The sequence below is a fragment of the Castanea sativa genome, chromosome 7 (assembly GCF_040712315.1).
Source record: "Castanea sativa cultivar Marrone di Chiusa Pesio chromosome 7, ASM4071231v1".
Taxonomy (NCBI): domain Eukaryota; kingdom Viridiplantae; phylum Streptophyta; class Magnoliopsida; order Fagales; family Fagaceae; genus Castanea; species Castanea sativa.
In genome coordinates this window covers 24,464,486-24,479,740 of record NC_134019.1, presented here as the reverse complement: position 1 = coordinate 24,479,740, position 15,255 = coordinate 24,464,486, and the positions used below count along the sequence as shown (strand labels likewise).

Below are 15,255 nucleotides of genomic sequence, written 5' to 3'. Positions count from 1 at the left end.
ATTATAAAAGGTAATCTTTTTAAAATATACCTCGTGCTGATGTAATTGATTGTTTATATGTATTAGTGCTTCAACCACGGCTACAGGGTTAGCATCCATCTTCTTGGAGAGAGCTCCTTCAAATTCCATTTCTTTGTAGTGCAGGGCTTTAGCAAATGCACGACACTGCCATGTCATGTTAACAATGTAGAAATACAAGGAACATATTAGAGAATAAGATAATATGAAGTAAACATGACAGATGATAAGAGGTTTTTTTTTAATGTAAAATTACAGAAATTAGGTTGTTTTTGAGATTTGGTGAATTGCACAAACTATATTAGGAGAAACACACCTTTTCTGCAAGAGCACCAAGGAGGCGGATGTCAATGGGAAGAGGTTTCTCATCATGTTCCATGAACTCTGCCTGCAGAATGAGTATAAAATTTCAATAAATTGAAACAGATGCAACTGATGTTGGAAGGCAGTCCTAACCTACAATCATTGTATTAAGGCTTAACAAGGAAGAAAAGAGCTTAAAATCTTAGGAGAGAGAATGAATATCATTCAGAATCACCATGACAACATCCACCCACTCTATACCTTTGTTAATCATTGTAGTGCAATCTCAGGAACAAAACAGCCAGATGGATCTAAGGTTAAAAAGAAAACAAACTCCCCTTGGCACATAATAACATATACTGGTTGGGATGTCAACATGGCCCTATCAAGAAGCTGGGGAAAATCCCATCTTTACAATCTAAGCATTTTGATTAAATTACATTGAATGTTAGTTATGGATACAAGATATTCTCCTACATTAAACAAGAGAGAGAGAGGCCAAAAACACCTTAATGCCAAAAAAAATACGAGAATAGAAAGTCCAAAAATGATGAGGTAGAATCAAACCTCAAATTAACTATTAACCAAGAGCATAAAAATCAATGAAAAACCTTAACAGCTCCAAAATGAAATCACAAATGAAGGCATAAGAAGCAACCAGAAAAAAAGAAAAACAATCATCATTCATCACCTTGACCTCCTCTGCCACCTATCAGTGGTAAAAGCATGATGGAAAGTGATGGGGGAAGGTGGTTCTAGAATTGATCAATTATTTTCCAAGCAATTCACCATTATTCAACACAATGAGAGTTTCTTCTAATAATAATAAATATTAGAGTTTCAGTATAAGGGCAAGAGAAATGACTTGTTCTAGATTAGAGTTTCAGCATGAGGGCACTATATCAATTAGAATCTGTTTAGGAATATTTTTCCTAGTAATAAGTTTTGTAAAGACTTTAATAAGCTTGCAATACGTAAAAGGAAAATAAGTATCAAATTAAAATTGCTATTGATTTATCTGCTTTTCATTTAGTGGATTCCAGAGTTCTTGTGCATTCAGGGAATCGCTAAGGATTTAAGGGTCATGTCTAGCTAGAATGAAATGTAGCCCTTCCATGCTTACTGTTTTGCATCAATTGTATTAAAGCTCATCAGCATCCCAGTATGGAAAAAGGAAACAACAAAAGCATCCACCTTATTAACGATGATTGAGTGGTGCAAAGTCTCAGGACAGCGTAACAAGCAAATGATGAAAAGATAACTCGCGAACTCCATGAGATTCAAGACATTCCCATTAAGCTAACGTAGGTTTGAATTGTGTTAAAAATTGGAATAAACTCATGTGTCTCACCTACATCTTGTCATTTTTCTTTTATGAGTAAGTAAATAATTAGGGGGGTACATGGGTCGGGTTGAGAGAATTTTTTGACCCAACCCATCATGGTGGGTCAAAAAAAAATTCGACTCAACCTAACCCATCACATATGTCCAACCCAACCCAACCCACATGGGTTGGGTTGAACCCATGGGTTGGACATTTTTTTTATTATTATTAAATTGAACCCATATATTTTTTTATTAATTATATAATATATTTAAATATATATTAAAGAAAGTAATAGGATTTTATATTATATATGTTTGTAGGAATTGATGAAGTGCTCTACTTTTAACTTAAAAAAAACTATTTATTAAATATATAATATATATTAAAATATGGGTGGGTCAGGTCGGGTTTGTAATTTTATGACCCAAACCCAACCCGACCCGTTACAAAAAAAAATTTTATAACCCAACCCAACTTACCAAGCCCTAAAAACCAACCCAACCCGGCGGGTTGGGTCGGGTCGGGTTGGTGGGTCTTCTGCACACCCCTATGAGTAATAAACTTCATTGAAAAAAGTATAGGGAAAAAAAAAGATAAAACAAGGCCCACAGGCAGTGTGCTAAGAGGCAACAAAGAAAAAAAAACACTAAACAACAATGATAGTACAAATATCAAGCATATCAGGAAGAGAAAGAAGATAAATCAATAAACTCAAGTAAGTTTGAAAAAGAAAACTTTCTGGTAATTGTTTCTCCATAATGATTAATGGCAGCCCATGTGAATTCTATAAAAGTTCAAGGGGTTTATGGCAAAGGGAACCTCTGTCTCCTATCCTCTTTGACATTTTCATCAAGGCTATGACGAAAATAAAATAATAGAGAAGCGGAAGCAAAAAAGAGAGAAGAACACAATGGATTACGTGGTTCAGCCAACAGCATACACCCACAAAATAAAGCCCTAGTGGCTACATCTTTAATGTATGCTCAAGTCAACAATTACAATAAACCCTTAATAGGGTATATATAGAGACTAGAAGCTAGGGTTAGCTCAATATGGGCTTACAACATAATTGGGCCTCTTGGGCCATTACATCAATATAAACCCAATACTTTGACAACGTCTCATCTTCTATTTTCCGATGATACTCTCATTTTTTGTGATGTTGATCCAGACCAAATTTTATTCCTCCATCTAGTGTTTATTTGGTTTGAAGCGGTGTCTGGTCTGAAGGTGAATCTTGGTAAGTCTGAATCAGTTCCACTGGGGGGAGGTTTCTGATCTAAAGGAGTTGGTGGATATCTTCAATTTGCCAATGATACTCTCATTTTTCGTGATGTTGATCCAGACCAAATTCTATTCACCCATCTAGAATTATTTGGTTTGAAGTGGTGTCTAGTCTAAAGGTGAATCTTGGAAAGTCTGAAGCGGTTCCTATGGGGCAGGTTTCTAATCTAGAGGAGTTGGTGGATATTTGGGTTGTAAGAGAGGGTCTCTTCCAATGAAGTATTTGGGACTGCAATTGTTGAGAACTAAATTCTAAGAGAAGACAATCTGGAAAGCAAATGTTGAGAGAATGGAAAAGAGATTGACAATTGGAAATGTTTATATTTGACTAAGGGAGGTAGATTTACATTAATTAAAAGTACCTTTTCTAATTTTCCAACTTATTATCTTTCCCTTTTTCCTATTCCTAGTGATGTTGCTAGGCACATTCAACAGATTTCATAGGAACTTTATGTGGAGGAGAATGGGAGATAAGTCTAACTTTCATCTGGTTAGAAGGGATAAGATTTGTTCTAACTTTCATCTGGTTAGATGGGATAAGATTTCAGCTCCACTTCAATCAGAGGGTTTGGCAATTAGAAATTTGAGACATTTTAATGAAGAATTATATGGAAATAGTGGTGGAGATTTGGGAATTGTATTTTAGCAGTATATCCAGTAGGAAATTGGTGATGGGTCAAAAGTGAAGTTTTGGTAGAATTCATGGTGTGGGGATAACACATTGAAGTATATTTTTCAGTAACTATTTGGGATCAACCATGAAGTATATCCAGTAACTATTTCAGTAACTATTTGGGTCTATTTTCTTCAGTAAATTATGATGAGACTGCCTCTCGAATCAGAGGTTCGGCGTCAGGTCTAGGGGCTATTGGTAGTTATTAATGTCATTAAAACTTCTTTCTTGGAATGTTAGGGGGTTAAATAACCCTCAGAAGAGGGAGGTTTGTAAGAATCTTTTGAAGGAATGGAGCTGTGACGTTGTATGTTTGCAGGAAACTAAACTTGCTTCTTCAAATTCTGCTCTTAAGCGGAGCATATGGGGTAGTCCCTTCGTTGATTGGGCTGTATTGGATGCGGTTCAAACATCTGGGGGGGTTCTGCTGATTTGCGATAAACGGGCGGTCGAGAAGATTGATGTATCTGTTGGTCAGTTCTCTGTCAGTGTCCTTCTTAGGGGAGTTTTGGACGGTTTTGAATGGGTTTGCACTGGTCTTTACGGTCCCAATGCTGATCATCATAGGGCTGCTTTGTGGGAGGAGCTATCCAGGGTTCGTGTCAGGTGGAACACAGCTTGGTTTTTATTTGGTGACTTTAATATTATTAGATACCCTTGCGAGAGGCTTGGTTGTGAGTCTTTTAGCCCAGCCATGTATGCTTTCTCGGACTTTATTGAGAAAAATTATCTAGTGGATCTACCACTGGACGGGGCTGCTTTCACCTGGTTTAGAGATGCTGAGCAGCGAGCAATGTCCCGTATTGACAGGACTCTAGTTTCTATGGATTGGGTGGATCATTTCGGGAATGTGTCTCAAAGGGTGCTCCCTCGTGTTATTTCTGATCATTGTCCGCTCTTGGTGGAAGCTGGAGGAGTGGATAGGGGTCGCTGTGCTTTTAAGTTTGAGAATATGTGGCTCAAAGTTGAAGGTTTTCTCGAGAGAGTTAAACAATGGTGGGAGGGGTATAGCTTTTTGGGCTCCCCTAGTTTCGTTCTAGCTCAGAAATTAAAGGCTCTAAAAGAAGACCTTAAGAAGTGGAATAAGGAGGAATTTGGAGATTTGGCTTTTAGAAAGAAGTGTCTGCTGTCTGAATTAATGGGTTTAGATGCTAAGGAAGAAATGTTGGGCCTCTCTAATGAGGAAGATTCTCTCCGAACTCAGGTTAAAGTTGAGATTGCAGCTTTAGCTGCTTTAGAAGAGACTTTTTGGAGACAAAAGTCTCGTGCTCTGTACGTGAAGGAGGGAGATAACAACACTCGGTTCTTTAATAGACTAGCGAACTCTCATAGAAGAGCTAATCACATTAGAAGTATTGAGGTTGATGGTGTCTTATATGAGGATGGACCTACTGTACAATCTCAGGTGGTTCAGTTCTATCAAAATCTCTACGCAGAGACAGATTTGTGGTGTCCAACTGTGGATGGGTTGGATTTTGCTTGCATTGGAGAGGATGAAAGGTTGGCCTTGGAGAGGGAGTTCTCTAAAGAAGAGGTGACCCAAGTTTTGATGGAGATGGAGGGGGATAAAGCACCTGGTCCAGATGGCTTCACCATGGCTTTTTTTCAAAAATGTTGGAGTGTGATGGAGGTGGATGTCATGGCTGTTTTTGAGCACTTCCACAGGTACTCAGTGCTTGAAAGATCTTTAAATGCCTCGTTTTTCACTCTAATTCCCAAGAAAAATAATGCTATTGATGTTAAGGATTTTCGGCCCATTAGTTTGGTTGGGAGTGTGTACAAACTGTTGTCTAAGGTGTTGGCAAATAGATTGAGGGTTGTGCTAGAAAATCTCATCTCTGAGTCTCAAAATGCTTTTTTTGGTGGGAGACAAATTTTGGATTCAGTGCTTATTGCTAATGAGTGCCTAGACAGCAGATTGAAGAGTCATGTTCCTGGGGTGGTTTGCAAATTGGACATTGAGAAAGCCTATGACCATGTGAATTGGGATGCTTTGTTTTATCTGTTGGATAGGATGGGTTTTGGGGTGAGATGGAGAGGGTGGATTAAGGCTTGTATAACTACTGTTCGCTTCCCTATTATTGTGAATGGATCTCCGGTAGGCTTTTTTGGAAGCTCTCGTGGGTTGAGACAAGGTGATCCGCTGTCCCCTCTTCTTTTCCTTCTTATTATGGAAGTCCTAAGTAGGATGCTGAAGAAAACTGAGGATTGTGGTATGCTTCGTGGTTTTCTAGTGGGGCCTACTAACTCTTTAGGGGTACGTATTTCACACTTGCTGTTTGCGGATGATACCATTTTGTTTTGTGATGCGTCTAGAGATCAGTTGTTGTCCATTAGGCTGGCATTGACTTGCTTCCAAGCATTTACTAGTTTGAAAGTTAATGAGGGGAAGAGTGAGATCGTTCCGGTAGGGGAGGTTGGATATATAGAGGCGTTGGCTAACATTCTTGGATGTAGGGTGGGTAGTCTGCCTATGAAATACCTGGGTATGCCGTTGGGCACCCCTTACAAAATAGCATCTATGTGGAATCCTATTTTGGAGAGGATGGAGAAGAAACTCTCAGGTTGGAAGCTTCTTTACTTATCAAAGGGGGGTAGACTTACCCTGGTGAAGAGTACTCTTTCTAGCCTTCCTTCATACTAACTATCATAATTTGTCATTCCTGTTGCTGTGGCTGATATATTGGAGCGTATTCAGAGGAAGTTTTTATGGGATCTTTAGAGGAGTGTTTTAAATATCCATTGGTGACTTGGGAGAAGGTGTGTTTACCCATAGATTTGGGTGGTTTGGGGATCAGGAAGTTAGTGCATTTTAATAAAGCCTTGTTAGGGAAATGGTTATGGAGGTTTGGGCGGAAAGGCACTCACCTTTGGAGGAGGGTTATTGCATCTAAATATGGTGAGGGTCAAGGGGGGAGGACTACTAAAATATGTAGAAGGGCCCACAGATGTGGTCCGTGGCGTGGTATTCATGATGGGTGGGAGAGTTTCTCCAACCATGTGGCCCTAGTGGTGGGGGATGGCACTCGTATTCTCTTTTGGCATGATAAGTGGGTTGGAGATAACTCACTTAAAATGCTCTATCCTCAGTTGTATGTGTGTTCTAATGACAAGGAAGCTTGGATTTCTGATGTTTTATGCTACCAGGAGGGTGGTAACAATAGAATATGGAATTTGAGATATCATAGGGATTTTCATGAAAGGGAATTAGGGGCTGCCTTCTCTTTCCTTGGGTTCATTCAATCCCGGATCCCTAGGGGTGGCGGGAGTGACTCTTCTCATTGGTGTCTCAAAGGGAATGGCAAGTTTGATACCTAGTCCTATTACAATATCATTAGGGGTGTAGCTGCCTCCAACTTTCCGTGAAAGGGTGTTTGGAAAGCTAAGATCCCTAGGAGGGTGGCATTTTTTGTGTGGACAGCGGTTCATGGGCAGATCCTTACATTGGATAATCTTAAGCTTAAGGGGCGCATTTTGGCAAATAGGTGTTGTATGTGCCATTGGAATGAGGAAACTGTGGATCATCTTCTCCTCCACTATCTGGTTGCTCATTCTCTGTGGGTTTATATGTTTCAGATCTTTGGGACACAATGGGTCATGCCAGGCAATGTGGAAAGCTTGGTGTATTGTTGGAGTTTTTGGCTAGGAAAATTTAATTCAAACATATGGACTATGGTTCCTGGGTGTTTGATGTGAATTGTTTGAAAGGAAAGAAATCGGCGCTCTTTTGAGGATACCGAGAAATCCTTAGTTCAATTACAAGCTCTATGCCAAAAGACTTTATTTGATTGGTCTAGGTGTTGGGGCTTCTCGGATTGCTCCACTATTGTCGAGTTTATTTCTTCTCTTAGTATTACACTTTAAGTTTTTTCTTGTTCTTTGTTATTATTTGTTTGTTTGTTGCTTCTCCTTGTGTTCACCATCATGAACACCTTGTATTGGCTCTCATTTGTTTTCAGTTTGTTTTAATAATATTCTTATTACCTATCAAAAAAAAAAAAAAAGGAGGTTACAATGGCAGATCTTATGAAGTTTTCCAATGGTGTTCCTCATTGGGATTTGCATTTCATTAGATCTTCCAGGATTGGGAATTCGATTCATTGTCAAAATTTATGGGGATGATTTATGGATCATCTCTTTATTTCCCTGTTGCGATAGAATTAAGGTGTAGGGTGTTTGGCTTGCTTGGAGTTTGCTTGGAGTTTGATAGTTGTTAATCTAATAGCTTCTTGACAAGGGCAGTTTTTCAGAAATCGAAATGCTGTTATTTGGAAGGCGGTGCCGCATTGCCTAACGTGGTGTATTTGGAGAGAGCATAATGCCTGAAGCTTTGAAGATTCGGAAAGATTTGTGCCTGATCTTAAATTATTTTATTGGATATCAGTTGTGGGTTGTTATTCTTTATGTTGGATCTTGGATTTGATAGATCAATTGTAATTTACGTGACCAAATGTATTGACCCCGTTTGTATACATCCTGTAAACTTGGGTGACTCTTGGTTTTCAATAAAATTATTAATAATGAAAACAAATTATTTTATTCCATTAAATGCAGTTGAGCATGATAAGATGTACTGGAAACCTAATAAGAGTAATGGCTTTGCAGTGAGTGGGTATATTACCATGCTTTGACCCTTCCTAAGGGTATGTCTTCCCCATGGAAGAGTATTTGGAAGTCAAAAATCTTACCAAGAGTAGCTTTCTTTTCTTACATGGTAGCATTGGGGAAATCTTTAACTATTGACAACTTGCATAAAAGGACTATTTGGGTTTTGGATTGGTGTCATACGTGCAAATGTAATGGGGACACGGTGGAACACTTACTACTTCATTGTTCTATTGCTACGGGATTCTGGTCTATGGTGTTCAGTTTGTTTCGAGTGTACAAGGTCATGCCAAAGACAATTGTAGATATACTCGCTCCTTGGCAACAGCGATTTAATCATCATAGAAATGAAATTGTTTGGGAAGTTGTTCCTCACTGTTTTATGTGGTATATTTGGAGGGAGCAGAATGCCCAAAGCCCGAAGCTTCAAGGATGTTCAACAAAATTTGCCAAAAATTAAACTGTTCTTTTTAAAACTTTGTTGGATTGAGGGTTGTGCCGCATTGCTTGATGTGGTGTATTTGGAGTGAAAGAAATGCTAGATGTTTTAAGGGTTGTGAGCGGTCCTTGCTAGAGAATAAGTCTTTTTTTTTACATACTTTCCTTGTTTGGAGTGTGGCTCTGTCACATTTTTCTTGTTTTTCCCTTCCTATTTTACTTGATCATTGTAATTTTGGCTCTTGATTTTCGCCCCCACAGTACTCCTCTTACACGTTAGAACTTTTCCAAACAACCATACTAAAAAACCACTCATAGTGGAATCTTACCCTTGTTGTTTTTAGAATCCCTAAATGCTTCTTTTACAACTTCAGTGCCAAAGAAAAGAGTGCTAGAGGAATAAGAGATTCTCATTCTATTAGTCTGGTTGGCAAATTTATAAATTTTTGGCCAAAGTACTAGCCAATATGTTAAACATAGTGTTGGGGTCAAAGTACCAAAATGCATTTGTAGCAAAGAGGCAAATAGAATTCTCCATTTTAAAAACTGTCCATTTTGTCCATTACATGGTCCAGATTAGATTTTCTGGATCTAATAGTGTATATACTGCCACATCATTTAAGATTTTATGTGACACGGCAAACCATACACCTTTAGATTAGTAAAATCTAATATGGACCAAGAAATGGACAAGATTTGAAATGGAGAGGATCCGTTTCAGCAAATATTGGACTTAGTTTTTACAGTTAATGAATATCATGATAGGAGGATTAGAAAAAAGAATTATAACGAAGCTGGATATAGAAAAGGCATATAATCGTATTCCCTACTTGTTGGATCAGTTTGGTTTTTAAGAGAAATGGAGGAAGTGAATAGCTTTTTGCATCTCAACTGTAAGATTTTCCATACTAATCCATATGAATTTCTTTGATAGTTCTAGAGAGTTGAGACAAGGAAACCCCTTATCCCCACTATTGCTTGTCCTAGTTATATAAGTATTGACTTGCATGTTGTTTGCAAGCTGTGGAGGATGGTTTCCTAGATGGATTTAAAATAGATGAAGAAATAGAGAAGAACTAAGAGGGCGTTTGGATACGAATTAATTCACGTTGCGTTTCCTTGCTGCGTTTTCCTTTTTTTTTTTTCTTCTTTTTTTTTTTTTCTGGGCACGCGTTTCAGGATGCAGAGGCTACTGTTCATGCACTGTGCATGAACAGTAGCCGCAATAGTGGACCAATTCACCCATGAACAGTGCACTATATACTGTTCATGGACCCACAAAATTCACTTTTCAGCAACTTTTTTATTAAAAATAGGTCCCACGGCACTATTCACATATTAAAAAATTATTTTGCTACAGTGTTTTCAGTTTTCAGTTTTCAGTTTCAGCAAAATAAGTTCTATCCAAACGGACCCTAATTGTTTCACATCTTCTGCATGTTGAAGACAATTTTTGTTTTGTGATGCCTCTGCAGATAATATTTTGTATATATGCTGTACGCTATTTTTGTTTCAAGACGATTACACGGCTAAAAGTCAACTTTAGTAAGAGTAATCTGGTTCCAATTAGGCCATCAAAGATGAAGAAGAACTGGTCAGTTTACTGTGTTATAAGGTGGGCGCTTTACCTATGAACTATTAGCGTATGCCATTCAAATCTTTATACAAAAAACTGCTTCAGTTTGGAATAAGGTTTTGAGAAAGGATAGAGTAAAGGTTGTCTGGGTGGAAAATTCTATATTTGTAGAAGGGGGGCTTGCCTGGCCTTACCTAAGGGTACATTATCAAGCCTTCCAGTCTATTTCCTTTTGTTGTTTATTATTCCTACATGCATAGATAAAATATCAGGGAAATTAACAAACAGAATTTTTTGTGGGGTGCGGAAGATGAAGAATTTAAATTCCATTTGGTTGAGTGTAACATGATGTGCTCCCCTATAAAATCCAGTAGAATGGAAATGAAGGAGTTGACCACTTTTAATCAAGCCCTTTGATAGGTAAATGGATATGGGATTCAGTACACATCCACAACACCCACTCATAAATTTCAAATCTCACAATTTGGGGTATCACAATCTCTCCCACTTAAATTTCCAACATCGTTGGGGCCCACGTTGTGTTGTGGCGCCCTCAAGTGACATGGCATTATCAAGTTTGCTCTAATACCATTTGTAACAACCTATGGAAAGCACTAGCCACATTTGCGTATATATCCCAAAAGACTAGTCAAATTTCAATTGGGGCTCCTCATGATCACTTAAAAACCCAAGATCCACCTAGTAAATACCCAATGTGGGACCCAGCACTCCCTCACACTCAAAAAATCCAATCAAATCTGCACAATTGGAGGTATCACACTTATCAAAAGGAATATTATAGTGGTTAGTGGTTAACTGGTGTTGCATGTATAAGTGTAGCTGTCAGTCTGTGCATCACCTCTGGCTACATTGTGCAAATGCTTATGAGATTTGGTCCCTTGTGTTCTCTATGTTTGGGGTTACATTAGATGATTGCAAGGAAGGTAATGGACGTATATGCTTGTCGGAGAGGGCTGTAAGGTTGATATATTAATAGCCTTATTTGGAATGCAACACCTAATTGAGTTACGTGCACAATTTGAGAGAAAGGAACAGTAGTACTTTTGAAAGGGCAGGGAAATCTACTATTGAGATCAAGTCCTTTTTTTTTCTCGTTGTTTAAATATTTTACTTTGATTGGGAGGGTATCTTGTAATTCCTTAGTAGACTTCATGGATTTTTTAAAACTTAGAATCTAATTCATTAGCAGAATACTCTTTCATTCTTGTCATACCAAAAGCATCACCTAATAGATAAATCCCCACTCACCTGACAACACCATCACCCTTCCCACCCATTACTCACCAACTTCCCAGCTGCTCTATCACAACCTAAGCAATACTGTTCAGAAGGAATAGTGTACTAAGAAACAAAAATCATCATCCCATTCTATCTTTTAGATCAATAACAAAAAAAATCCATATGCAGAAATAAAAACAAAAAAGATATACCAAGTTCAGAAGTGTTCCCAAGATTTCAGGAGGAATGTTTGGAGATGAAAAGGCCATCTCTAAGCTGCGAACTAACTGCTTTTGAGTAGTCTCATTTAGCTGTGCCCAACTGCTAACAAAACCAGCTGCAAACAACTCACGTCCAATGAATGGCTACAAAAGCCAAGGATCAAAATCTGTATCCAAAATCCGAAGGAAAAAATAAGGTACAAATGAATACTGCTAGCAATACCTGCAACTGTGCAAGCCTAGCACAGGTTCGCAAGGCAGGAGAAGGAGATTCCTTCAGAAGTTCAATACTAAAATGCCTCATCCATTCTGCCCAATCTTCCTTGGTACTACGCTGAGAAGCCTCCCCAGCAGCGAGCAATCGGCCAGCATTGACCTGGACAAAACTCATACAACTCAGATCCTTTTAACCCCCATAATGTAAGAGAAAATAAGATGCAAGCAAAGGCAAACAGATATGACTAGATTTATGTAACTGCAATACATGCATCAGTGAAGAGACTCCAGGAATTGAATTGATAGAATTATAATGGTGGAACAAATACATAACAGCAATCATATTGTAACAGAACCACATCAAACAAATATGCTAGTCACAGTAGAAAGCAGAACTAGAGCACTAGAAAATACCATAAAATTCTAATAACAAATGTGTTTCAAGCCCCTTAAAAAAAAATTGAAAAGGAATTGTCAATGAGATATAACTCAAATTGCACCTCCTCTTTTTGTAAAATTAAGATGGAAGGTGGGATCTGGGGTCGAAGGCCCACTGGTGTGTGTAACTTACCAATAAAAAGGGAAAAAGGGGGGGGGGGGTGATTATTTGCAATTGCATCAGGACCAGTAGAGAAATTTGCATTTGACGGAAAGAAAAATTGAAGTCCGTCTACAAATTTTAACAATTCTAACAAACGAAGTTCCCGTAACTTCAAATAATTTGAATACAAAATCAGATTCAATGAGTATTAAAGTGCATATACAAATTAAGAAGAAGAAAAAAAGGATTAAAATTATAAGTATTTAGATTGAGGAGGTTTGAATTATTCCAGTCTTCAACCTCTACATTTTACTTATATGACAGAGTTGGTTACAAACGGATAAGAAATATTCTGAAAAAATGACAGCTGGTGGAAACACCACATCAATGACACCTAACCACTAGAATATTTCAGACTCTTCAAGAAGAGTGCAATATTTATAACACAATAATACCACTTATACAATATTAGCTCTCTAACACTCCCCCTCAAGTTAAGAGTATGTCATATCAGCCTAGTTTGGAACAGATAAATTGTAATCTACTCCTACATAATGACTTCATAAAGCTATTAGCGAGTTAGTCTTTAGGCTTCTCAAATGGTGTAGTGATTTCTCCGCTTAGTCTCTTGTCTAGCATAAAATGGAAATTTACTTCAATGTGCTTGAACCTCTCATGGAACACAGGATTGGAAGCAATGTGTAGAGCAGCTTGATTATCACACAATAGTGGGATAAGGCGAACTGAGAACCCTAACTTTTGAAGGAAGTGTTGTATCTGAGTTAGCTCGTGGAAATACATGCCATCACCTTGTATGCTGCTTCAACACTTGATTAAGAAACTACATTCTGCTTCTTATTTTTCAACATTAAAAGATTTCCACCCAAAAAGGAGCAATACCCTGTGGTGGACCTCCTATCTGAAGATGATCAAAACCACTCTACACAAAAGGCCTCTTCCCTAAGATGACCATTCTTAAAAAATATGCCTCCATCCGGGGCTCTCTTCAAGTATCAGACGATCTGAATAGCAAATTCAAATATGAGTCTCTAGATTTCTAAGAATTAACTGCCACTAACTGCAAATGCTATATCTAGACATGTGATGGTCTAGCCATGTCTCCATCATCTCTCAAGACATTATTTGGATGCATAGGAATATCTATATGGCAAGAGCCCAACAACTCCTCAGGGATATCAAGTACAAATTTCCTCTGAGATAAATTGTAACCTTGCTTAGAATGTGCAACTTCAATTCCCATGAAGTATTAGATTTTGCCAAGATCTTCATTGTGGAAATGTTTGTTGCAAGAATTGTTTCAATCTAATTATTACTTCAAAATCATCTCCAGTAGTTACAATATCATCCATATAAACAACAGAATATATCCAACATCAGTGAGTAGTGGAAAATTGAATAATTTGCCTGAGAACAATGGAGATCAAAACCCATGACAACCTGCTGGAGCCATTTGAGCAAGATGCATCACTTGTAGATGTAGAGGATGATGGTTTGTAATATAAAAGGTGAACAAATAAGCCATTGCCTCTTAAAAAAAATCTGTCCTAATTCACCCAATAAATGTAGTTCTTACCATTGAACTTTATGGATGGCATGGAGAGTAAAATGTTCTGAATGACAAAATCAGCTCAAGTCTAGTAGTCATTACTCATTATGCAGACTACTAAATAGGAAATTCAAAAATTCAAGCAACTAAGGCGATAAAAGTCAAAAAACAACCTCAAAATACCATAGAATGGGCTAAACCATTTGACATAGACTGAGAATTACACAAAACTGGCTGAAAAGTTCCTTGTACGAGCTGAAACACCCACTGCACAACACTTGGTCTGTATCAGCAAAAAGTGTACTGAACTAACCAGAAAACGTCCTGTACTGACCAAAATACCTCTAAACTGGCCAACGTACAATCTATACCAGTAGAAAACTGGCTGAACCAGCCAAATCCAGATATGAACCGACTAGAAACCCAATAAATCAGTCTGATCCAAGAGTTCAGGTTGACTAGATCAAAATCATGTTGAATCAGATCATATATGTCAGGTCAGGTGTTGGGTTAAACTAATATTTACAGGGTCAGAATTGGACCAACTTGAAACTGGGCTGGATCTGGGCCCAAAAAGCTCGGGTTTACCAAAACAAATCAGAGGCTGAAACTGTGATTATAACAGAGGTCAAATGTTAAACCAGCTGAGGCTATCCATGTCCAGAAAAGGAATAGCAAATATCATGAACCAAACAGAGAACTCCAATGAGCCACGACACTGGCAACGTTAAGAAACTACTAACCACTACCATGCCAGCACGAGCACAGGTCAATGACAACCAAAATACACATTCCATCAACAAATCTCATCGTAAACCACCATACTAGCACCACACATATTGAGAGCTACCAAAAACCACCTACAACTGCCATGAACCTCCACCAATCTACCAAAAACCGCCTTTAGACAATGCAAACCTTCCATGAACAACACCCTATGCAACAAACACAGAAGCCATGCTCAGAGCTCTGTTATTCCACTACCTGACCTAAAAGATAATAATGGTGTTGAAGATAACAGCCCTCTAATGTCTTCTTAAACCTCCCAACATTATTCAAACCAAGCCAATCAACAAGGCAACCCGAAGCATGAAATGAAAAAAGAAATTGGAAGAACAAAGGTATAGAAAAACAAAATGAGGAGAAAGGCAAAGACAATTGAACCGGAGATAAGAAAAAGTTCAGTCCTACTCTAATACCATATTAATGAAGACCAGAGGAAAGAGTATTCCAGAAAGAGGAGCTTA

At 38.2% G+C, this 15,255-nt stretch overlaps 1 protein-coding gene across 2 annotated transcripts in view; it reads right to left on the bottom strand.

Annotated features, from left to right (window-relative positions):
- LOC142643585 (serine/threonine-protein kinase TOR) overlaps window positions 1-15,255 on the bottom strand; it is a 90,356-nt gene that overhangs the window by 24,271 nt on the left and 50,830 nt on the right. For both annotated transcript variants that reach the window (XM_075818272.1, XM_075818273.1), the window contains exons 27-30: window positions 11,908-12,060; window positions 11,676-11,828; window positions 335-406; window positions 31-165 (exon numbers count right to left, since the gene is read on the bottom strand). In XM_075818272.1, coding sequence (XP_075674387.1) covers window positions 31-165; window positions 335-406; window positions 11,676-11,828; window positions 11,908-12,060 — 513 coding nt within the window. The remainder of the gene's footprint in view (window positions 1-30; window positions 166-334; window positions 407-11,675; window positions 11,829-11,907; window positions 12,061-15,255) is intronic.